The sequence below is a fragment of the Dryas octopetala genome, chromosome 7 (assembly GCF_963921425.1).
Source record: "Dryas octopetala chromosome 7, drDryOcto1.1, whole genome shotgun sequence".
NCBI lineage: Eukaryota > Viridiplantae > Streptophyta > Magnoliopsida > Rosales > Rosaceae > Dryas > Dryas octopetala.
In genome coordinates, this window is record NC_141372.1 from 1,519,705 (window position 1) to 1,544,724 (window position 25,020).

The window sequence follows — 25,020 nt, forward strand, 5'->3', positions numbered from 1 at the left end:
AAGGATTAAAAAAAGAAAACCCAAATATCATGAGAACTAATATGCCTGACTTAGTGTTCATCCGTTTTTATAGTTGATTTCTAGCAAAATTCATCAAATTCCAAGTGGGTAAGATTATATAAACTACTAAAGTTAATTGAAAGTATGGGTTTTAAAAAATTCTTAGATCCACTGGAAATATGTAATAAAATATTCAAATGAAAGTGATATTGAGAAGCAATAGGCAAGAAACTACGGCATCCATGGTATCAACATTGTTCTACCTAAATTCTCATAAGAAAAGTTTGTACCACTTAAGTGGTAAATGTCTAAAGGTAGTACGCGCTTAAGCAATTCTTTTAAGACATTATATTGGAGCAAATCATTTAAAGGGGGGGAAAAGGCTTCGGTGCAAGCCCTATTTTATGCTTTTGGAAGCCAAACAGTTAACTATGCTCCCCTGAAAGGTGCAAACATGCTTCACAAGGGAATGATATCAAATTCATGGGGCATGTAGTCTTCACTGGGTCTGTAGTATTTATCTGGGGAGTGCAGGCTCAAGTTTGAAACTTGGCTGGTATAAAGGCAGGCGAATCGCTCGACCTACAACATAAAAAGACACCTGAAAAACAATATTCCAATTTACAAGGTACAAATACCAAGAACAAAATCCAATTGATGAAATAATTGAGGCCATCTTATGGCCAACAGTTCTGGCATGGATCTCACCTGATGTGCAAAGCGAGAGTTCTGATAACCAGTCTTCATGAGTTGTCCCCAAACCTTGTGAAACTGCAATTATTGGCAAACCAACCAAGTCAATATTCTTGAAACCAAATTCAACCGACTCATCAGACCACCTGTTAAGTCTAGGAACTAGGAAGCACATTTTATGTGGTACAAGAGATATCACTACCAATTGGTGGCATTCACGTTGAGACTGTTGATGACTGAGCCGCACTCGATCCCTTTCAGACTATAAAATTAAACCATTAAGAAAATAATCAATATAAATTTCACAACACTTGAGCAACATATTTAAGTGGCTGGAATATAAGTTTCACAGCCTAACCTCCAAAGCATTGTACTCGGAAGATAATTTTTGCTTCTCCTCAGCACTGATATCTTCAAACCTGAACAAAACAATCTCACTTCTTTTTAAACTCTCCCTGAAAAAAAAAAAACAAAAAAAAAAAAAAAAAAAAAAGGAAAGGAGAAAACAATATGGCATTCTAGACAGATACTGACTTCAGAGACCACTTCAAATGATGTATTTTGTCTTCAATGAGATCACGCTCATTCCTCAACAATCGAAGTTGCTGCATGAAACCAATGATATAAGTTAGATTCTATTTGAGCTAGTTATGACACCCAAACTAAGCACTTTAATAAGTTAAAGAAACACCTTGCGGGTATCTCTCAATTGCCAGAGGAGTTCAACCTCCCTCTCCAGCTCTGGAACAACAAGCATTGTTCTCCACCCTATTCATAAAGACAAGAAAATAGGCAAAACCAATCACATGCGGGGAAATAATGGAAATAAATAAAGAAAGATAAGATATACATTATAAAAGAGGTGACACAAATAAGAGAATTAAAATAGCAAAAAATACAGGAAATTTTTTAGATTTAGTACCAAGAACCTTTTTGCTGCGCAAAATATCTCCATAAATATGATCCCCAACATAGAGAACCTACTCAAATTGTATAAGCTATTAGAATCAAGCATCAACAGTGCAAAATGGGAAGACACAGCATTTGACCTCAACAATCAACAGGAGGAAAATTGTCAAGCAACTACCTAGAATGATATTCATTAGAACTTCAGAAAAGGCCAAAGGCTGCATTGTTTAAATTTGAAGACACTTAAAAGAAACTATTCATGCTAATATACTATTTACTTGCCCGTGACACTTCCAGGAAAGAATAGTTCACCTGTGAGCTTGACTCAATTGAAAGCAGTTTGTGCAGATGACCAACACTGCCTCCCTGAAACAAGAATTTCAAAGGAAGCATCATTCAGATTTCAAAATTAAGCGGCATTGTGTTTCGAAGGAAAAAAACAAAGGAATATTTGTATTATAGAAGGATAAAGATGGTAGTGAATCCATGTACTCTAATTAAGATAAACCTATGAATATGATTCTCTTATCCACTAGATAGTATTTGAAAGAGTACCTGGAAAACTCTACAAGCCTTAGTCTGTCCCTTCAATGATAATTCTGGTGAAGAACTTCCAACCTTTCACGTAAAATATAAAATCAATTAATAAAACTAAATAAAAGAAGAATATACAACAGTATTATTGGCTAGACATGAGTTGACAACATTAATATACCTACCTGAGCCATAGGAGAGCCATTGTCAGTATTAAGTAGCATCCCAGACTCACGTTCAACCTCAAACAGATTCGCACGATTGCCATCAAGGAAGAAGCCGGGCTTTGCACTGTACGAACAATGCTTATAACAGTTGGTATAGTGGCAGTAACTATGAAATAGATGTTACCATAAAATATTATAAAATTCTTGGCAAACTCCACTACTAAAATGCATATATCATTTCTTCAATTTCAAGAATTAACATTCTGAATGTTAATATAATGATAGAGAAAAAAAAAAAAAGCAAAAGTGGAGGATAGTAAATTATACGACCTGCCAGTGATGACAACGTCAAAGTATTGAAGCCAGTCGAAATTGCATTTTCTACTACCATCCAATGTACGCGACTCACAGAGGAAATTCATTACAATGTTTGTGTAGTCCCATAAACTGTAAGATGTACAACAAAATGTGTTCATCAATTATCAGAAATAATATCCATATTATTTTCAAATTAAAGCTATAAAAATAATAAAAGAAGCATAAATACCTGTTTGTCACCAAGAATGTAGAACGACCAGAATCTCTCAGCATTTTGAGCATTGGAACTATGGAGGTATCTTCATTAATATACCTTGTAGCAATAAGCAGAAAGGGTGAGTAAGATTGTTTTACCTTCAACTACTGATAGATTTATATTATGTGAACCAAAAATGCTATGTTTATCCTTACCTTTTAGGATCTTTTGCAACCATTTGCTTTAAAGTTCCATCACGGTGGCACAAATCAACTGCAGCTCGTACATCTTTGTACATATGAGCATAACTGAAAAGGAAAAAGAATAAAATAAAATACTGATATAGCAGAAGTTTAGCAACCACATAGCAAGTTCTATTCTTACTCAACACCGCCTGGAACTTTTTCAGGATTTTTGTCTTTAAAGTCAACCAATTGGGCAAACAAGTAGGCTTCAGCTAGAGAGAAAAGGGTGTCAATGAGAGCGTAGTCAGGCTCGTCAAAGGAATCCCGTATCAAGGTATTGCCATAGGTACCAACTTTATCTGCCTTAGACAACTCCTTGAATCCATGGTATGCTACTTTCACATACTTATGGCGATCCATCTGCACAACCATCAATTCAAGTGTCCCACTCATAGGTTCATGCAAGCAACAAAGAACAGAAATCCAACCCAACTTGGATTGACCCAAAAAAAGAATAAATTAAATAATTGCAACAAATTAAATAAACAGGGTTAACCTTCAAGATGTTTCCCCTCTTCTTATCAAGAACCAAGCCTCTGACCATGTACTTCCAATCAAATGACCAATCCAGCAACTACACCAGGTAATAGTTCTTCATCAACATACTATATATTGCTCAAAATTTAAGAATTGTAGTAAACGAAGTTTGCCAAGTATTTCACAAAAATATATTAACTAAGAAAACATTGTTGGGTCAATTGAAATATATAACTATAATAATTGAACATGTGGCATGATAGCAACATCAATTTCTTCCTGAAATGGAAAGGATAAATGAGAAAACAGACAAACCTCATGAGGGTATCCTAAATCATACACCAATTTCCTGATAGTGCCTTCATATGCAAGAGATTCAAAGGTTTCTGGCTTGTATTGTGCCAAAGTGTAATCCATATCAAACCCTACTGCAACTATACTCTTCATATTCAACGATCTGTTGCAGAAAATCTGCTTTCTTATATCAATTTTGCGTCCACCTTCAGGAGATGACCATACACATGGTTCTTGACCGCCATCACCAAAACCCATATGCAGAAAGTGTGATGACTTGTCACCTACAACACCAGTCTCGTGGTTCTTTTCCATTGAATAGTTGGCACGCAATTGATTACTTCCTGATAGATTTTAGCAGGGGAACAGAAATTTAGAGCTCCTAATGGTGAATTAGAATGATGACAGCAAACACTACAATTTCAAATTTCTCTTAACTAAATCAGTATATACAATGTATATATAAAACATACCTCTAGATTATGAACAGATGCAGTACTTTTTAGAAGGTGTTATGTACATAAAATATCAAAACATGATAGACATGCAACAATGCCAACAAAACAGACAGTTATTATTCAACCTAAAGGTGAAATGAACAGCTCTAAAATATTCATTATCGCTCATTCTTTATCTGACCCTTTTTTGAAAACTTCCCAAGCTACAAATCCCTGTCTTACAGAAAAATAAAAAGAAAATAAGAAGAAGAAGAAACCCCCATTCCTATAATCAAAAAACCTGTACATCTTACCTGCAGTGTCAAGCAAAGAGCTCACAGTGCACCACGCTAAGTTCCAACTCTAAGAATCCTCCAAGCTACGCTCCAGGAAACACCTAAAAATCCAATTTCTCAATTAAAGAAAAAGCTCTGTGCTCTCAGTACAAACACCCCCACAACGAACAACACTTCAAAGTTTAAACCCTCTCTACCTACGAACTCCTAAAAAAATTTGATAACAAATAAGAAAATAAAAAACGAAAAAACATCAACCACCAGCTCAACATGAATGAAGCCAATCCTAAGAAGATGCTATATCACACAACTGGGTTCAGTTCAAAATGAAATGAGAGAAAAAAAAAAAAAAAAGGGAAAGAAAGACGAACCTACGAAATGAATCCCTTTTCGTTTTCCGGGAGAACGAGAGCGATCTGTAAATCCCGAAGTAAAGCGAAGGCGAGAAGAGAAAGAAGAAGGGGAACAGAGTTCAGCAGGCGAAAACAGAGATAGGCAGAAGGAAACGGGCTTCTTGGGAATTCGCATGGTGGAGTTAAATAGGTGGCATTTGGGGAGAGCAGGGAATGGAGAGGGTGAGAAGGAATCGGATTCAGGAATCAAGGGGAAGATGCCAATGGAATTACAAATTGCAGCAACGGACATCTAATTTGGTTGGGAGATGAAAGGTTTATTCCTCCGCATTGGGAAGGGCCCGAAGGGAAGAGAGAATTAAATTCCCTTGGGACGACGCCTGCGTGCGAGTTGTGAAGTTGGTTGTTGTTTCCGTTTTGAGGGATGTGAATCACTGAATGTGAAACGTTGGTGGGAGTGGTGGGAAATTGTTCGGTGGATTATAAGATGCTGTGTGCCACGTCAGATTAGAGAAAGAGGGAGAGAATATTAACTTCCGCAAAGAGATAATATATTATTTTACCAAAATAATATCCCTTTCTATTTTTTACTTTTTTTGATGGCACATGTCTCTTTAAATGCACCCAAAACAAAGTCTTTAAATACTTTTTGAGAAGAAAAAGAGTCTTTGTACTTGGGAAATATAAATTTTTAAGTTTATTTCATATTTAGTACTTAAATTTTGACTATTATCTTAATGTGTTACCTAAATTTTTATTTGTCCCGATTGAGTACCTAAACTTTTATTTTGTGTCTAATAGGTACCAAAATGAATTTCTGTTAAAATTGTCAACAAAAATTAAGGGCAATATAGTCAATTTAAAAAATTTACATTTATATTTTAATTACAAGTTTTTATTTTTTTTGTTTGTTGTGTTTTTTTTAAATAATTTTAAACATATAAAAAAATAATTAAAATATACTTTGACTATATTGCCTCTAACTTTTGTTGACAATTTTAACATAAATTCATTTTGGTACCTATTAGACACAAAATAAAAGTTTAGGTACTTAATTGGGACAAATACAAGTTTAGGTACCACATTAAGACAATGGTCAAAGTTTAGATACTAAATATGAAAAAAAAAAAAAAAAACCCTCAATTTTTTATTTTCCATATGTACCTCTAATAGAACAAAGGCTTAATTATCGATTTACCACAAAAAACTATAACTAATTTTCATATTGTCACCTGAAAGTTTTTTTGTTCCAGATTACCACCTATAACTTATATCTGTGTCTCATTTTACCTTGTTCCGTCAACAATTCCGTTAAAAATGCTGACTTGGTCGTTATTGATGACGTGGCGCGCTGGATGTGCGCCACGTGTCACATTTTTTCTTCTATTTTCATATTTTTTTTATTTTCTTATTTTTATAAACTTTGAAAATTAATTAAAAATAGCTCCAAACTCATAAAAATACACAAAAAATTCCTACAGACTCGTCTTGACTAGTACTAATTTACTATTGGATCAAAATATCAATTTTCCCTCTCAAAATTTCCAAAAAATTTAGGAAGTCGAAATTTATTTCTAGAAAATTAAAATACTCTAGATTCTTTTGAAATTCATAGGATAATCTCCCAAACTCCAACAAATATAAGGTATGCACCGTTATTCTTCTAAAACTAACATTACATTTCTCGTGAACACTTGCTACCCAAAAGACCACTCGGTCTTAGAGGAAAACAAATTTCCCTCTATAAAATAAATTATAGAAAAATTCTAAAATTTCTATAAAGTCTCGAAATAATTCTCTAAAACAGGCTTTTGATAATTACCAAAATATTTTTGAAAATTTGTCTGAGAGTTTATGAAAATTCTAAAATTTATTTAATAGAGGAAAATTTATTTTAATTTTCTAGAAATAAATTTGGACTTCCCAAATTTTCTGAAAATTTTTAGAAGGAAATTGGTATTTTTACCCTATAGTAAATTAGTACTAGTCAAGACGAGTCCGTAGGAATTTTTTATGTATTTTAATGAGTTCGGAGCTATTTTTAATTAATTTTCAAAGTTTATAAAAATATGAAAAATAAAAAAATCCAAAATAAAAGCAAAGATGTGACACATGGCGCACATCCAGCATGTCACGTCAGCATTAACGGCCAAGTCAACATTTTTAACGGAATTTTTGATGGAATAAGGTAAAATATGACACAAATATAAGTTTCAGGTGGCAGTATGGGAATGAGTTACAATTTTTTGTGGTATATCGATAATTAAGCCTAAAACAAAAATAATACATGTTTCAGCTTCTTTTTTGCTTCACTTTTAGAACTTTTTATCTTTTTTATCGTCGTTAAGATTATGACATCAGTTTAGGAAATACGCTAACATAACGATAGTCATCATGCATGCCTCTCTACGAATGTCTTAATTGCGTAGTTCATCTAATAATTATAAATTATTTAACTGTAAAGTAAAATTTATATTGAATACTCACAAATCACAACTAGATAACAAATAATAAAATATAACAATGAAATATTTTTTCTTGTCGATTACGAAATAAATTTAAGAAATACACTAAATATAACGATATCCATCATACATGTATGTTTATATGTTTGTAAGGGTTTTTTTTTTTTCATATTTAGTATCTAAACTTTGACCATTGTCTTAATATGGTACCTAAATTTGTATTTATTCAAATTAAGTACCTAAACTTTTATTTTGTGTCTAATAGATACCCATGTGAATTTTTGTTAAAATTGTTAACATAAGTTAGGGGCATTATGGTTACTTCAAACAAAATTATATTTTAATTATAATTTTTTTTTGTTTTTTTAAACATATAAAGAAAATAATTAAAACATAATTTTTTTAGTTACTATATTGCTCCTAAATTTTGTTGACAATTTTAACAAAAATTCATTTTGGTACCTATTAGACACAAAATAAAAGTTTAAGTATTCAATTGGGATAAATAAAAGTTTAGGTATCACATTAAGACAATAATCAAAGTTTAAATACTAAATATGAAAAAAAAAAAAAAAAAAAACCTTATTTGTAATTATATGGCGCATCTGACAATTCATAGATTATCCAACATAAAGTATCAGCCACGTTGGATACCGACAACTATACAAAAAAAAAAAAAATCAATTAATGAAATCTTTTTGTGGTTATGTTACAAACTTATAATTATGAAATAAGTTTAGGAGATACGCTAAAGTAACAATATTCCAAATGTCTAGAATTGTATAACTCATCCAACAATTTGTGAATTATCCAACCGTAAAGTAAAACTCATGTTGGATATCAACATTTAGAGCACAAAGAATAAAATGTGATAATGAAAATGAGAATCCCCAAATCTTAGGGATTCTTTGGTATCATTTTCATTTACTTTTTTTTGTTTTTTTGTTTTTTTTGGTATCATCCATGACTATGCCTTCAAGGTCCCTTCCCCTCAAAGCCCTTACCTTCCAAGTTCCAACTTTAAGGACACTCAGTTTCTTAACCAAGAACAGGGTTCTATTCTATTATCCCATTCTCTTTAATTAATGATTATTTAAAAGATAAGTGGCATAAAAGGAAAATTTATGTTTTCTAAGTATCAAAAGCTTTGTCTTTACTGCATGCAAAACCATATGTGGCACAAGAAAACAGAGTAGGTAATAAGATAGTGTCAATTGCCAACATTTCTCATGTGAAGAAACAACTGCGATGCCTGTTTTTTTGTACTTACACAATAAATATATAATATATTTAATTATTTTAAGCAATATTTTTTTACAATAAATTTAAACGGTTGTTGCGCTCTTTATGCATATTTTCACTCCCAAAGTGAGTGTTTAGGGTGATAATTTTCAACGTGTAAGAGTATTACTGAACAATGTGTTTATATTAGTATGATATAGTATTAATAACATCTATTAATATTATAACAAATAAACTGGTTGTTCCACGTGTCAATATAGCGGTTATACAGAATAATTTCTCTAATATTAGAATACTCGTAAAGGAATCCCACATTCCCAGGGAAATCCTATTTGTAATGTTTTTGTGTACAAAAAAAAACTAAAAAAGTCCTAATGTCTTGTTTTTAATTAAAGTGTACAGAGAATAAGAAAAGAAAGAAGAAGAGAAAAAGTAAGAAATAAATATAAGGTTCTTTGATTTTAACTACTAAATTTTAATAACATTTTAGTTCAAGTACTAAAATTAAATAACATTTTAGATTAGGTACTAATTGAAAAGTTAAACAAATTAATAAAGTAAAAAGTATTAGAATTTACAAATATTACATTACATGCCACTACAATAAAAAAATAAAAAAAATATTACATCACAAATATTACATTAATTTATACTATATTGTATTATAAAAAATAAAAAAATCAATCGAGTCACAACCTAATTGTGACTGTCTTGGTAAATTGAAAGAGACAATTCACACCACTATACTATATATTATTTTGAGTAAAAGTATTGTTTTGACCTCTATTTATACTATATTGTAGTATAATTTATCTAAAAAAAATTCTATTTAATCACAACTTAACTGTGACTGTCTTACAACTTAGATGTGACTGTCGTTTAGTCACAACTAAATTTGAAGTTGTGAGTGTCGTACAGTCACAACTAAATGTGAAGTTGAGATTATATTAGCAAATTTTCAAAATAATATATAAGCTTTAAGGACAATTTTGTCAAAACCTTAGAAATTTTAACTAACACTCATCATATGTTGGTCAAAGGATAAAAATATCAAATAGAAAAGACTCAAATCAAAGGGGCCAATATATTTATGACCTAATCTAAAAACTACATTTAAATTTGGTAGTTTAATTGAAATATTATATGGTCTTCATGCTATACCAAAAAATTATTGAGATTTGTTATTTAATCCTAATTTTCTAATAAATATAACTATGCTTATTATTATTATTTTCTATTATTATTTATTTGGATGAGATAGAAAACATAAACTCACACTCAACAAACAAAGTGAAATTCCGACCAAAAAACAAAAAAAGTGAAAATTCTGACTAACAAGATTTTAAATTTCATCGCCCAATAGTATCACGCCACGTAAAATCGCGTCCGACGTGACAAGGATTGTAAAACTTTGAAGTACAGAGTGGTGACGCGCTTGCACCGCCACACGTCGTCAGAAAAGAAATAGAAAGCCAACAAGTATGGCATTTGCTGGGTACCGCCTTATCTCAAGCTCCTCCTCATCCACGTTAACCGCCCTGTCATCGTTCCCTCCAAAACCAAAACCCCCCCAAATTTCAAAACAGAGCTTCTCCCCCAATCACCAACTCCCAGACCTCTCTCTCCGTCGCAGAGACATTGCTCTGCTCTCCTTCATCGCTCTCGTTCCTTACCTCTCTCGACCCGACCCGGCATTCGGATTATCCTTCGGCATTTGTTAGTTAGCTAGCACTCACCATTTTGATTTATTTCTTTATTTTCTGGTTATTTTCTGTCGAAACTCTGATTCAACTATCGTACGCAGCAGGACCAAAGGATTGGCTCCGAGAGCAAAAGAAGAAGGCTTCCAGGTTCCTCTTGGCCCCAATCGATGCTTCTAGAGAGAGCCTCCGAACCGCTCATCGATTACTCAGTCTCTCTCTCTCTCTCTCTCTCTCTCTCTCTCTCTTAGTTGTATGTATGCCCGTATATTCCTCATTTGGATCAATTTGGTTTTTTAGCTGAGGCTAGCGATTCTGATTATACGAATAAGGAGATAGAGGAGGTTCAGAGTCTGCTTAGATCTGCCGCGAGGGACTGCGTTCCAGAAGAGAGGAATTCATTCGTTGAATTTCAAGCCAATACGGGGGTTGAGGTTCGGTCTCTCTCGGTTTTTTGCTCCTTGTTTTGTTTAGTCAGGTTGTACATGATAAACTGTTTGGCTTGTTACGATTAGAACCTGTACTAATGGTGAAGTTTCTAAGCACCATATGATGCTAATTTGTAGGAATTTTCTAGATTATCTTGCATGAAATTGAAAGAATCTTGTTGTAGGATGATGGAGGTGTTAATTTTACTTTAATTGACCTCATATTAACTATAGATTGATTATCCATATTTATTTACTTCACAGGTTTGCACATTCCGTCTGATTGTGAAGAATGCCGCTTCGTTGCTTGGTGATAAGGATCCTGTAAAATTGGAAGCTGAATCTATGCTAAATGATCTTATAAGGTACCCGCTGTTTCTTGTCAGTATGCCCTATGCTAGTGTACATTTTAGGTCTGACATATTTTCATTGTTAGGATTATTAGAGAAATAACTTGTTCCTTAGAAAAAATGATTGAATTTCTCAAGCATGCAAATTTTAAGCATTATAAACATTTTCTTTCCTCTTCCTTTATCTCTTAAGATCTGAGAGGTGCCTTGGATTCAAAATTTATTGATATTTATTATTTTTTTATACGATCGTTGTATCATTCAATATTTTCTAACTTTTTTTTTTTGTTCCCATTTTTTATTGCTTATTATATTGCAGATCATTCACTTCTCTTAGTGTTCTGGCAAATGAGACTGATGTTCAAGTTGCCTCCAAAAGGTATGTCCTTATGTCAAGATAAACATGGTATAGGAATTAGGTAGAAGTTTATTTACTTCAAGTTTTATCGCATTCTTGGTCCGAAGACAGAATTTGTGAGTAACTTGTTTGAGTTAGTATGGCCCCAAGCTGTAGCATTCATACATTTTTCTACCTGACCTTTGTCTTTTTTCTCTTTTTGCTGCAGAATGAAGGTAGCAGATTCACTCACGGATACCATATCATCCCTAGACAAATTTGAGCAGGGAATCAAGGACTGCCTTGAAACTTGACCAATATGTTCTTTTTTACCCACAGATAAAATCATCTAGTGGATGTCATGCTTGAAACTCTGCAGATGCATGTATATTCTGGATTCATTAATCTCTTTGCTTTGTCTTTCTTGTATCTTGATTTTTGTTCTTTTATCGAATGGTGCCAATGTTTGTTCTATGTTATCAGAATGGCATCCAGGTAGCTCTGTTCTTGGCTTTTGAAAGACAAGAATCCCAGATCTTTCAATAATGACTTACTAACTGTATGGATTTTTTTTTTTCAAAATTGCATTTGGAAGTGTTCATTTTGTTGCATTTCAAGCCATCCTAGTCATTCATTAAATCTAATAGTCAAAATCAATCTATACTAGTCTAAGTGGAAATACTTAACATTCACTGCAGATTGATGTTGGTCATTATATTTGACCAACTTGAAATGAAGCAAAATGCACATTGCTAAATGTAAAGAACTCAATCCACGACTCTACTAGTGTATAATATTTGATTTGTCATTTCTTTTTGCTGATAATTTTGCCTTGAAATAATTGAACTAAAGATATTCTTGAATATGTACATATGGCTTGCTTGGGAATTGTAAGACAGCTCAAATTCATTTATGGGTTTCTCATTCAAATGGAATATATTTTCTTTAGACAGTACTACAAATATTGATGCCTACCCCTATGCTGCTATAATTTTAGTTGATACTTGTGGTATCAGATAATAAATGAGCTGTTGGTCCATGTGGAGTCGTCTAATAGGTTGAATCAAAAGGCTACGCCAAGTGATAGCAAAGTGTTCCATCATCTGGCTGTGTTTGTACTGACCTAGACAAGCTGGGCAGCTAGTTGGAGATATTTAGTAAACATCTGATGGCTTTTTATGGAACAGTTTGATTTGGTGAACCAGAAGCCTCAACCAAATACAAGCGACAACATGGTGTTCCATCATCTGGGTCGGTTTGTACTGACCTAGGCAAGCTGCGGAGCTTGTTGAACAGATTTAAGGGATCGTGCATGAGCCCAAAATGAGCGTCTGGATCACCAATTTGTGAAAGTTTAACATGTGAAAAGCCAAGAGATGGCAGGAGATGGTCAGGCCAATCACTGTAGAAATGGAAGATGGAATTAGAAAGACTGGTTGATGGTTTGTTCATAAAATCTGCCAAGAGCACTGTTTGAGTAAGCGAGCACTTGTCTGCTATGATTTTCAGTACTTGTGTGGCCTGGGAGTGGGATAGGTAGTAGAGGATACCTTCCAGAACCCACACTGTGTTCTTCTCTGGCACAAAGCCTGATATTTGAAGTTTTTCAAGCCAGTCATTGTTTCTGATGTCAGCCGCCACTCTGGTTATGGATTTTGCTGTCATCATTAGATACTGGTGATCGTTTGTAGAATCCATTGCTGCTTGCAGAAGAGTGGCTTTGATTTGCAAGACTTCAGGAAAATCAACTTCAAACACATTGCTTTCCTTCAAGCAACTCAACCGGTAAGCCCTTGCATCCATTCCTACAAAACGAATTGCAGTATCATTATGTGCTGAATATTTACTTAATGCCAGTTTTTTATTTTGTTTTATTTTTATCGGTGAAGACTCCACACCCATATGGTACAAGCTATACACGTGATAGTTGAGACATTTCATTACCATTTACATGCTATTGATATTCAATATGATTAGCATTTGGATGGGGAATGGTCCAAAACTTGTCCTAGCCTTTTCTAAAGCTATCATATGCATGTACATGACCAATAATTCTTCATTTGTAGTCTATTTTGGTGCATAATCAGATGCCAGAACTGCATGTCATCAATTTTGCTAGATGTCATCAATTTTGCTAGAAAGTGTTCATTGTCATAGGACCTGTTTTGCAGTCTACGGGGATTCATTAAGCAATGTAAATGGACAAATCATCCACTGTTGTGATTATCTAGTACTCAGAACTCCTATGATTCAAAATCTACTTTAAAACCCAAAATGGTCCCAACATTGTACATCGTAGGCATGCAAAGTTCAGGACACTTTGATGTATGCTACATTGGTTCAATAAGTACCTGTTAACCGAAAAATTGTGGTAGAGTAGTTACCAACCTGCCCCAAGGAGAACTACTTGTGCTTCTCTGTCATTGAAGGAATGAAGTGCTGCTTCAAGTTTTGAATCAAACCAGAGGGTCCGAACTGCAAGAATCACTCCGGAGATTTCCCGTGCCTTGTTGATGCAGTCTTTCTTTATCTTCTCGTGAAGAGTTTTCAGGTACGTCTCTCCGGCAAGTATGTCCGCCAGTGGGTCATGAACCACATGCTTCCACAAGGCTCTTCCTGCTGCTGTTTGGCATGCAGACCGTTGAAGGGCATCCCATTCATTCTCAATTGTTTCATGGACTTGTCGAACAGTGTCCGTAGATAACAATTCTGGAAGTTTGTACTCCGGCCATTTCGGGTATTCAGGTGAGCCATTTTCTTGACTTGACATGGTCTTTAGATTGCAAGGAAATGTTCTTCGATTGCACGGGAACTTCGAAATTAATAGAAATGAATGAACAAGATATGGCATGCTATATGTAGCAAAGAGAGTTTGGAAGGATCAAAGGTTTGCAGCAGGTGATAGGGATAAGAAAAGAGAGCCACACACAAAACCAACGCTTGGGAAAATGGCTAGGTCGCATCCAACTTTTTTGCCTCTGAAAAAGGAAGGTAGCAATGTAGTCCACGAGTACCACAATTCATGTACCTTTCGTTTTGCTCTCTATAGCATAGTAAGTAGTCCTTTTTTTATTGATAAGTGACGACTGGACTGACTTAGAGTAGCTCCACAGGAAAAAGACATTATCTGATTCGAGTGGCTCCCAGGAACTAATATCAGATGGGGGCTCCCTGGCTAATAAAAAAGGTAGTCCAGTACATGATAGTCTAATTAATACAAGTACTCTTTTGTTTGTTTGGTTGGTTGCATACAACAAAGGCGTGTCTGTATGCTACTCCGCATCCTTTGTTTGGTGGTACAAGTTGCAGTATTGGGTTGCACCAAGGCAATTGGCGTGAGGCTGTTGGGTAACTTTGGTTTGGGGTTCCAAAAAGGTAGGGAACTGATTGGCTATTGTGTTTCGGTGGTGTCATTGTGAATCAAGCTCTCAGTACTAGCACCACTCTAGTCAGCAAAACTCTCCACGGTAATTTCCTTTGTAATTCAGTTAGTGCTAGAGTGATTTTCAGTCAAACTATAATAACCAAGGCAGGTACCTGGGGACCATACAGTGAATTCAAGCCTTATTACATGAGTGCGACTCTTTTTCATAATCGGGCAATTCAATCGTGCAACGTGCAAAAGGACAACTTTCGAAATTCACCCGAAAAAAAGAGATATTTGATGCGGTATATAGTACAAAGGAAACTTTGGTATCCCAGTAAACATTACTAAATAAGTTGGTTATTTTTGGTTAATTCGGTTAAACGGAGTGATCGAATGCAATTCCTGATTACTGGTAAGTAGTATAAAATATAAATTATAAAATAACGGAATAAGAGAATATTCTTTTAACTGCAATTAAATTAAATTGTAGTAGGTCATTTTCTTTTGTCTTGTAGTAACCAAGGGTCCACACCCAGCGAATAACATTGGGGACGGTTGAAAATGGCCGAAGACCGGAGGCACTCGTGGCATAGAGAGGATCATCAGTTTTAGCTGTAGCTAAGACAAATGTGGCGATGCTGCCGGTGCATGTAGCTAATTACGATATTCGAATCGACGGCGTACAAGTTATATTCGAAATTATTTAACCAGAAAAAAAACTCCATCGATGTGCATGCAAACGTAAGCGTATACTGCAAATCAGAAATGGCCAAAGGCAAGTGGGTCCCACAGCTCAAGAGAGTAGAAAGTAAAACGTTTTTGGCACAAGTGGTCAATTTGGTTTGTGATAAAGTCGAGGGAATCGAAGTGGGGAAAAAAAAACCCAAAAAGTGATCCATCATCCCACGCACCACTGACCAGACCGAGAAAGACAGACCCGCACGGCTACAAAGTTTGGTCTCGTCTCCAGCGATCGAGACAGAGATGGCCGCGGAACTGACCTGTTGTGGGACGAAGTTCTGGTTGTACGTGCTTATAATCATAGGGCTGGTTTGCTTTGCCGGAATGATGGCTGGGCTCACTCTGGGCCTCATGTCTCTGGGCCTCGTCGACCTCGAGGTCCTCATGAAGTCCGGTCGTCCTCAGGATCGCAAGCACGCCGGTACTCTTTCTCATTTCACTCGCCCTTAATTTCTCATTCTTGCCTCTTGTTTTGACTTTACTGACGCAATTATGAATTTCTGTACATGATTCCTTTGGGCCTTCTTTTTATCACTTTCTCATGACCATGATCCGCGTCGGTTCTGGGTTAAACGGTGATTGTGAAGCTGTTTCACTGGAAAGTTGTTGTTGTTATTCACTGCAATTAGCTCGGGTTGGACTTATTGGGGGAGGTTTTAGTAGTATTGATTCTTGATCAAGTAACAGATGTTGCTGCTTGCGCAGTTGCAACGTGGCTTTAAAAACGGTTTTTGGATTCAAAATAATCAAATTTATTTTTCAAGATATTGGAAACTAAGCAAAATAGGTTATCAGCAGGAATTGCCCGAATAAGGGAAGTTAACGTGTCTTTGATTTGGGGACTGGTCTACTGATTGAGTTTGTAAGCTGACTTTGCTGCTAGGCAGTTGCTCTTAATTGTGTGAGAGAGTGCGTTGGGCAGTTGCTCAAAGACTTAAGTAATGGATGGCTGTGTAGATCTACAATACAAATGTGGATGTGTTTGAATCTAATTTAATAGAAGAGTGAGGCATGAATATGTCTAATGGTATGAATTGTTTTGATTTTGGCAGCTAAAATTTATCCGGTGGTGAAAAATCAGCATTTGCTACTTTGTACACTTTTAATTGGCAACGCCTTAGCAATGGAGGTAACTATGTGATTTTGTGGCTTTATTTAGGTAATTATTACTGCTTTATCACTAATCAATGGTTCTTTTGATATTAGACTCTTCCTATATTCTTGGACAGTCTTGTGCCTCCTTGGGCAGCCATTGTGGTATCAGTCACTCTCATTCTGGTGTTTGGAGAGGTAGGTTATTATAAGAGCATTGTACGAGTGGTTAATTTAAGAAGGTATCTGCATACAAAAGATATTCACTTCTATTTCTTTGTATGCCCTGCTCCAGATATTGCCACAAGCAGTCTGTACTCGCTATGGTTTGACCGTTGGGGCAACAATGGCACCAATTGTGCACGTTCTTCTTATACTTTTCCTCCCTGTTTCTTATCCAATCAGTAAGGTGATTTAATGTGGAACTTACATAATGTATACTACGACTTTAAATGTTTGTAAGTCATGGTATGCAACTTGAGTTATTTGACTTAGCTGCATGTTTTGTGTTATTTTAGTCTATTATGTTATTTTCTTTCTTCTAAACATGCTCTCCATCACCAGGTTCTGGATCGGATGTTAGGCAAGGGACATGCTGCCCTTTTAAGGAGAGCAGAGCTAAAGACTTTCGTGGATTTTCATGGAAATGAGGTATATAACTCGACTTAGCTCCATCTTATAGAAAGTTCACATTTGGCATTACATATCTGCTCTTGCGCATATTCAATATGTTTCTGCTAGGAACTATACTAATGACATTTGTTAAAACATCTATGTTTGAGCCCATGTTTCAACTCTCTGGAAGTCCTCCAGCTTCTCCTGCTTTCTGATCAAATATGACATATGCATACGATTTTTTATTTAGGCTGGGAAAGGCGGGGATTTAACACATGATGAGACTACCATCATCGCTGGGGCACTTGAATTGACTGAAAAGACTGCAAAAGATGCAATGACTTCCATATCAAATGCATTTTCCCTTGATCTGGATGCACCTCTTACTTTGTGGGTTTGTGGATTCCAGTTTGTTCTGTCTATCTTATTTTAAGCATTCTTCCATCCTTCTAAACCTCTCTCTCTCTCTCTCTCTCTCTCCTTCTTTCTACAGGGAAACATTGAATGCGATAATGGCAATGGGTCATAGTAGAGTTCCTGTTTATTTTGGGAATCCCACAAATATAATCGGACTTGTTCTGGTAATTTCATTTCTTTTTATTAATAAACTATGAAGTGGCACCATGTGAAAACTTATTAGTTCAATCTCATATATTTGCAGGTTAAGAATCTGTTGATGATTGATCCAGAAGAAGCAGTTACTCTGAGAAAAATGATAATAAGAAAAATTCCTCGGTAGGATAGTTTCTCATTATTTTTTGGTCTTTTATCATCTGATATAAGACATGAGTGTCTTTGATTTTGATGGTTCACGCTTCTGAGATAGTTTGTTTGACCATCTATGCATTCTTTTTTGCTGGGCTCACTTGACTATTCTTGACTTGCCTTTTCATTTGTCCCACAGGGTTTCAGAAGACATGCCTCTGTATGATATGCTAAATGAATTTCAGAAGGGTCACAGTCACATTGCTGTTGTCTATAAGGATCTAAATGAGAAAAAGGAAACACTAAAGAATGGCATTAAGGACAACTGTAAGAAGCAAGAGGGCCGATCAGAGGCATCATTGAAGAAAGGTGTGGATATTCATAGCAGCAACAAAAGAATGTCGTAGGATTTTTACTTTATAGATGCTGTTAGAGTATAAAACAATTGTTGGCACACATCCTAATAGTTAAAGCTTTTGGGAATGGTGGTAAAGCAACACACTTTATCAGATGTCATAGCAACTTCTTGCTGATTTGGTTTATTTTCATTTTGAGGTTCAAATCTCAATCTTCATATTTAAATTATTTCACTATATTTTTATTTATTTTACTCATAGTAGTAAACTTACATCTGAGCTTGTTAATGGGTTATGTGCTCGATCTGTCCTATATGATTTATGAAATTATGTACTTTTTTTTTACTTTATTGTGATAATTTATGGCTGAACCACTGCCACTTTCTATTATGTCTTTCCTTTGAACTCTCTAATTTGTGTTCTTTGTAAATTACCAGATGAAAAAGTGGGTGGCCCCAATGCTGTTACTCATATAGCTTTGGACAATGGTGATGGAGGTCAACAAACTAAGAAAAGCCCACCAACTACTCCCGCTTTTAAGAAACGACACAGAGGTTGTTCATATTGCATTCTTGACATTGAGAATGCACCCATTCCAGTGTTCCCATCCAATGAAGAGGTTGTTGGAGTAATTACCATGGAGGATGTCATCGAAGAACTTCTTCAGGTAATGCTGCTGTTGTGAGTATTATCTGGAAATTCTGAACTTAGATCCCTGTATTCATATCTGTTGCATATGTTGATCCAAATTTTAAATTTTTGCTTATACCAGGAAGAGATATTGGATGAAACTGATGAGTATGTCAATATCCACAACAGGTAAATTTAATTATTTTCACCTGCACATATTAGCACAATACCTTCTCTTAAATCATCAATGCCACATCATGGTATGGGTTTGTCCATTATCTTGCTTAGTGCGCAGGAGAACAAAATTTCTGAAATTTCCCTGCTTGGCAAATGAATGAATAAACACCTAGTCCCTTGATATGCCTGCTACTTTGGGAAGTGAACTCTATCAAAGTTGTCTTTTGGAGTTGAAAAATGAGAATATTTCTTGAACATGCAGGATTAAGGTCAATATGCATGCAGTTCAGGAAAAGCCTTCCGCTGAAGGGTCCTCTGTCACCGACACCCCACCACCAACGTCATCAGTCCCTACAGATTCATGTTCTACTCAATATCAAGACTCTGCTAAAGTGACTCCCATATCAACAGGCTCACATACCACAACGCATCAAGCTTCAGAAGGTGACATGTCTGTGGATCGTTGAGATTGGTAATTCTTTGTTCTTCATTTGAATCAAATGTAGATGCACAAAAGTCAGATTTTAGTTAAAAGCTCACTTAAGATTAACCAAGACTTCCTACAACGATGGTACTCTAGTTAAATAGAAAGAGATACTCCATGTTTGATGTTAGACACATCTCTGTTTTCTCATTTTTTGAATGTGAAGTCTACATGAAGTGATTACCAAAAAGGAAATTAATGAAAGGCGTGGAACAAATTTTGATTGATGTGTTTCGGGGACTAGTTCTGTACAGTGTAAACAGCAAGCCCGTGATCCAGGAGGTGCTCTCTTACAAGTAGAGGCGTAATGGGTTCAAAAGTATATGGGCCTGAAAAAGGTGCTTCAGTGTTTAGCCAAGTGCACTATTGTAATTTATCTTGTCAACTAAAAAAATTACATTTTACTTCGTCCAAAAAAAAAAAGTTGCACGCTAGCGAACCTTGACAGAAACCCGAACCGAAAAATCAGCTGCTGGTCCTTTCCGTTTATAGCGCTCGCTGCAAAATGCAAAATGCAAAGTTACAAACTAATCTACTTATCTCTGCGTCCCACATGCCTTAACAATTCCTGAGCCATACGAGGTGACACAACCCATTACCTAATCAGCCATGCCCAGAGTCCCAGACAACGTAATCATGTAAATCCAACATAAATCTATGATCTAAATTTTCAAAAGTTTCTTACTCTATACATGATTACGAGCTATGCTCACTTCCCCAGTTAACTCTTTTTCACTTTTTTTTTTTTTTTTTCCTGGGTGTGACAAAGAAATTTCTCCTACTCCTTAAAAGCAATTCACAATCCGGTCTGGTAGGTTCTACTTAAACATACCCAGTTATAGGCTTATAGCTCCTCTTCAGTTCTCAGCAGAAGGAAAAAAAATGAATCTTTTCTTTAGGTGTTTCATCTGTCCGTTTGCCTCAAATTATAAATTCTTTCAAAGGTAGTATCTGGATTTGTTTTTTGTTTTGCTTTGATCCAGACAGTGACTTTCCCATTTGGGCACTCTCAGTTTCTCTTTGCTTTTTTAATTTTATTTTTAGAAACATACTCTTAGATCTCTCTTATCTCCTGCTTCAGATTTGTTAAGTTCTGGTTTTTGTAGTAAAATCATACTACTGTCTATACTTTATCTTTCTTTGGCGGGGTTTTTCATTGGGGGTTTAGATTTTCTTGTTTAGTTTACTTTCTTCAAAGACAGAGAGCATTTATTGCGGGTGAGAGAGATGGGTATAGCTCGGTTTGGCCGCCAAGGCCAAGCAAAACGCCCATATGGTTTCTTTATAAAAATGACTGCGGTGGCCATCTTAGGCCTCTGCTTTCTATTCGTGTGGTCTATGTTTTCTTCTTCTTCCTCTTCCGTGACCACTCGAATAGAAAGCTTTGACAACATAGGGGAACCTCCTGGATCAAGGAGCACAAGGGTAAACATTCCAAGGACACAGTCTTCTAATAAGGGTGAGAATGAGAAAAAGGTTAATGGGTCAGTGACTTTGTCTGTGGATGAGCATAAATCTGAGAAGAAGGACAAGAAAGACGTAGCAAATGGAAAACAAGAGAAAGATAAGAAAAAGTTACCAGAAAAGGTGCCGAAACAAAAACATGGGTCTAAGGAATCTGAGAGTGAAGATTCAGAAAAGGAAAAGGAAGAGGAGGATGAAGAACCAGAAGTAGTCGATGGAAAGGAAGAAGCTTTGGATGGTGAAGGTGAAGCAAATGGGGTCACAGAAGGAGAAGGTGATTTGATTGAGTCAGTGGATCAGGAATCCGAGGAGAAGTTGGAAGATGATGGCGGTCAATGGAAGGAAAGGGGAAAGAAGAGAAATAAGATTAAGGGTCCATTGTTTGATCCAAAAGCACATTATCACTGGAAATCATGTAGCACAAAGAGCAAGCATAATTACATTCCTTGTATTGACATAGAAACTAGCTCTGGAAGGCTGCAATATAGGCATACAGAGAGGAGTTGCCCGAGAACACCACCAATGTGTCTTGTACCTCTTCCCCCTGATGGGTATGGCTCTCCAGTCTGTTGGCCTGAGAGCAAAGTAAAGGTATGTGTGTCGGGTTTTAAGATGTTTTCTTGTCTTCAATTGTAGTACTTTGAGAGGTAAAAATATTCTTCTGATGTTCTCATTTTGTTACTTCTCATGTTTTGCAGATATTGTATAAGAATGTGGAACATCCAAAACTTGCTGCATTCATCAAGGAACATACTTGGATGATGGAGTCTGGAGAATATCTTACTTTTCCTCAAAACCAATCTGAACTTAGAGGTGGAATTCTGCACTATCTAGAGTCCATTGAAGAGGTGAGTTTTCCTCATTGTCTCAACATAATTTGAGCTGTGTTGAATCTATATGATGCCTCTTTTATTCCAACATGGAATAAATGATGATAATTGGGCACATTGGGGTTAATAGAAGATTCCCTTTTAAGCATGTGCTTTATTTATGAAATTAGAGGTGAACCTTTGAAAACCTCATATTTCTAGTATAAAGAAGTCTAATTGCTTTATGTCTACCATTTTCTTACATCCTACTATTGTGAGAGGCGGGAAGTTATGATACCAACGACTATCTACAGATAGCAATTAAAAAGTTGTATTTGCTTGCTGAAATCTGCAAGTTTAAACTCCACCCTATACAGATACTGATATACATACATATATATATATATGCTAATTATCTACTAATAGTAACTTTAATGCTGTCATTCCTTCCATATATAGCATTTTGAATTTTGTTTCATTTGATAGATGGTACCAGACATCGAATGGGGAAAGAATATCCGCATAGTGCTGGATATTGGAAGTACAGATTCCGCCTTTGGGGCTTCTCTCCTTGATAAGGATGTATTAACAGTGGCATTGGGCTTGAAAGATGACCTAGTTGACCTAGCTCAAGTTACCCTTGAGCGTGGTTTTCCTGCTTTAGTTAGCCATTTTGGAAATAGAAGGCTACCTTTTCCTAGTGGTGTTTTTGATGCTATTCACTGTAGCGGGTGCACCATACCTTGGCATTCAAATGGTTTGCGTTTGTTTATTATCTTTATTTCTTCCTCCTTTCATTCTTTATTTTTTCTTGAATTTCCAAATCCTACTATGAGTCACATTTTCATGAGTCTTTCATTTGCAGGGGGTAAGCATCTTCTAGAGATGAATAGGATTTTAAGGCCTGGTGGATACTTTATCTTGTCAACTAAACATGACAGTTTTGAAAATGAAGAAGGTTTGTCCTATGTATTAATTATTTACTTTTTTGAGATGTTTGAAAGCTGGAACAGTGGACCATCTGCTTGGAATGTATTTTTATTTATACTAGTTTCACGAGGAGTGATTTCCTTAGTGCATCTAGATCTGTTTGCTTTATGGTATTGTATGTTTTTTACCCAGAATGTGCCTGTGCTGAGAAATTGGAAGTTTCATTTCTATGGAACTTCAACTTATTTTATTCCAAGGGTATGGTCCATTTGTGTGGATTGACTGGATGGCCTGGCTCTAATTACTCTCTATATCATATGCAGATGTATGCGTTGTAAAATAGCTTTCAAGCCTTTACAAAATAAGTGAACCCAGGATTAGTTTCTATTTCAACATGCTGTGTACTGAGGTTGATTAGGCTCTTTGATTATGGAATAATCAATAATATGTGGCACTTTTCTTTTTTCTTCTAGCCATGACTACATTGACGGCTTCTATCTGTTGGAATATTCTGGCTCATAAAACTGATGAAGTCAGTGATGTGGGTGTCAAAATATATCAGAAGCCGGACTCGAATGATATATATGAGTTGAGGAGGAAGAAACATCCACCTTTATGCAAGGAAAATGAAAACCCAGATGCAGCCTGGTAAGGTCAAATGAACTTGCTTTACAATATTATCTTCCTGGTCTCTAGTATAATGTATCCATCTGTATTCCATTTCTGGTTTGTTAATTTGTTAATGTCTAAATCAACAAAACATATATGTGTGACATAATGGTTCTACGCTATAGTTAATAGCTTTCGTTACAAAGGCTCTCTTATCTGTTTTGATTTTCTGCCCTTTTACATGGTGATTGCAACTTTCCATAAACAGGTATGTTCCTGTGAAGACTTGCTTGCACACCATTCCATCTGCTATTGAACAGCGCGGGACAGAGTGGCCAGAAGACTGGCCCAAGAGGCTCGAAAAACTTCCTGATTGGTTGGATGATAAAGAAAAATTTGTTGCAGACACCAAGCACTGGAAAGCTATTGTTGACAAATCCTATCTCACCGGAATGGGTATTGACTGGTCAAATGTTCGAAATGTAATGGACATGAAATCCATCAATGGAGGGTATGTAAAGAAAACAACTAAATAGTGCTTGTTCAAATAGTTGACAATGCACTCTCTATCTTCCTTTTCTACAGAAATACATTGAAGTTGATTGGTGAATTGAATAGTAATGTTCTTTGTGCAGATTTGCTCCAGCCCTCTCGCAACAAAAGGTTTGGGTAATGAATGTGGTCCTTGTCCATGCACCTGATACGCTTCCGGTCATTTTCGAACGAGGCCTTTTTGGCACCTACCACGACTGGTGTGAGTCTTTCAGTACTTATCCCAGGTCATATGACCTTTTGCATGCCGATCATCTGTTTTCACGGCTTAAGAACAGGTGAGTCGACTTCTCCTGTTAGAGCTTTGTTACTTCTTACAATGACATTCTGCTGCTTCTGTGATTTCTTATTTGCTAAATTTGGACATTCCAATAATGTATAACAACCAACAAATCAAATTGGGAAGATATCTGCAGCTACTTTTTCAATGGTGCATATCCTTTACATCTTGAATACTACTTTTGTAGGTGTAACCAACCTGTATCAATCGTTGTTGAGATGGATCGCTTGTTACGGCCTGGAGGTTGGGCAATTATACGCGAAAAAGTTGAGATACTGGATGCCTTGGATGGAATAGTGAAGAGTTTGCATTGGGAGATCCGGATGACTTATGCTCAGGAAAAGGAGGGTATCATGTGCGCACAGAAAACCATGTGGCGGCCTTAAAATGACAATGCATGCAGCTTTACAAGTCATGTCAGTATGACTTGCTTGCTAGTTGCTGTTTCCTTGTATCATGAAAGCCATGTTTACTGTTCTGCTGATGCTTCATGTTTAATCGATCGATTTTGTTAACACGGACAATCGGACACTAATTTGATATACCACTTTTAATGGAGGTGCACTGGATGTAAAGGATGAGGCTGAGTGAATGAGTTCATTACTTCATTACAAGAGTAGACATTATGGACAATTTTATAACCATTTTCAGCATGGTTTTATCTTATTTTCTGTATAGATTTGTGTATTCTGTAATGAGAATCTTATCTAATGAATGAAAATTTTTTTATTTCTTTCGGGTTTGACAGTAATGAGAGTCGAAATCTAT

At 35.8% G+C, this 25,020-nt stretch overlaps 5 protein-coding genes across 7 annotated transcripts; 3 read left to right on the forward strand and 2 right to left on the reverse strand.

The window, feature by feature from the left end:
- Window positions 1-190: 190 nt before the first annotated feature.
- On the reverse strand, window positions 191-5,356 carry LOC147278229 (HAD-superfamily hydrolase, subfamily IG, 5'-nucleotidase). Of its 3 annotated transcripts, XM_086249671.1 has the most exons (18): window positions 4,938-4,994; window positions 4,585-4,667; window positions 3,855-4,177; window positions 3,559-3,636; window positions 3,202-3,422; window positions 3,033-3,125; window positions 2,851-2,934; window positions 2,634-2,750; window positions 2,322-2,427; window positions 2,158-2,220; window positions 1,915-1,968; window positions 1,616-1,673; window positions 1,385-1,461; window positions 1,228-1,298; window positions 1,052-1,112; window positions 896-955; window positions 709-771; window positions 191-582 (listed from the first exon to the last, which is right to left on the reverse strand). In XM_086249671.1, the coding sequence occupies exons 3-18, from the start codon at window positions 4,146-4,148 to the stop codon at window positions 460-462; spliced, it is 1,623 nt and encodes a 540-aa protein (XP_086105797.1). In that variant the 5' UTR covers window positions 4,149-4,177; window positions 4,585-4,667; window positions 4,938-4,994; the 3' UTR covers window positions 191-459. The 3 variants fall into 3 exon arrangements, with proteins under 3 accessions (XP_086105797.1, XP_086105795.1, XP_086105796.1); XM_086249669.1 differs by lacking the exon at window positions 4,585-4,667 and having other exon boundaries at window positions 4,938-5,356; XM_086249670.1 differs by lacking the exon at window positions 4,585-4,667 and having other exon boundaries at window positions 191-601; window positions 4,938-5,356.
- Window positions 5,357-10,077: 4,721 nt separating this feature from the next.
- Window positions 10,078-12,266, forward strand: LOC147278230 (plasma membrane fusion protein). The gene is made up of 6 exons (XM_086251749.1): window positions 10,078-10,342; window positions 10,431-10,538; window positions 10,627-10,760; window positions 11,019-11,119; window positions 11,424-11,483; window positions 11,671-12,266. The coding sequence occupies exons 1-6, from the start codon at window positions 10,108-10,110 to the stop codon at window positions 11,753-11,755; spliced, it is 723 nt and encodes a 240-aa protein (XP_086107875.1). The 5' UTR covers window positions 10,078-10,107; the 3' UTR covers window positions 11,756-12,266.
- A 63-nt stretch (window positions 12,267-12,329) lies between these two features.
- Window positions 12,330-14,445, reverse strand: LOC147278231 (Leucine carboxyl methyltransferase). Its single transcript, XM_086251748.1, has 2 exons — window positions 13,830-14,445; window positions 12,330-13,246 (listed from the first exon to the last, which is right to left on the reverse strand). Exons 1-2 carry the CDS (start codon window positions 14,290-14,292, stop codon window positions 12,618-12,620), a joined length of 1,092 nt encoding a protein of 363 aa, XP_086107874.1. The 5' UTR covers window positions 14,293-14,445; the 3' UTR covers window positions 12,330-12,617.
- Window positions 14,446-15,683: 1,238 nt separating this feature from the next.
- On the forward strand, window positions 15,684-19,736 carry LOC147278232 (methyltransferase, putative (DUF21)). The gene is made up of 12 exons (XM_086249567.1): window positions 15,684-15,970; window positions 16,602-16,678; window positions 16,756-16,839; window positions 16,937-17,050; window positions 17,206-17,292; window positions 17,507-17,646; window positions 17,750-17,837; window positions 17,918-17,991; window positions 18,161-18,330; window positions 18,755-18,984; window positions 19,090-19,136; window positions 19,387-19,736. Exons 1-12 carry the CDS (start codon window positions 15,793-15,795, stop codon window positions 19,589-19,591), a joined length of 1,494 nt encoding a protein of 497 aa, XP_086105693.1. The 5' UTR covers window positions 15,684-15,792; the 3' UTR covers window positions 19,592-19,736.
- A 242-nt stretch (window positions 19,737-19,978) lies between these two features.
- On the forward strand, window positions 19,979-24,981 carry LOC147278233 (S-adenosyl-L-methionine-dependent methyltransferases superfamily protein). Its single transcript, XM_086249566.1, has 8 exons — window positions 19,979-21,663; window positions 21,771-21,920; window positions 22,368-22,638; window positions 22,747-22,839; window positions 23,285-23,459; window positions 23,689-23,931; window positions 24,056-24,250; window positions 24,440-24,981. Exons 1-8 carry the CDS (start codon window positions 20,836-20,838, stop codon window positions 24,636-24,638), a joined length of 2,154 nt encoding a protein of 717 aa, XP_086105692.1. The 5' UTR covers window positions 19,979-20,835; the 3' UTR covers window positions 24,639-24,981.
- Window positions 24,982-25,020: the final 39 nt, after the last annotated feature.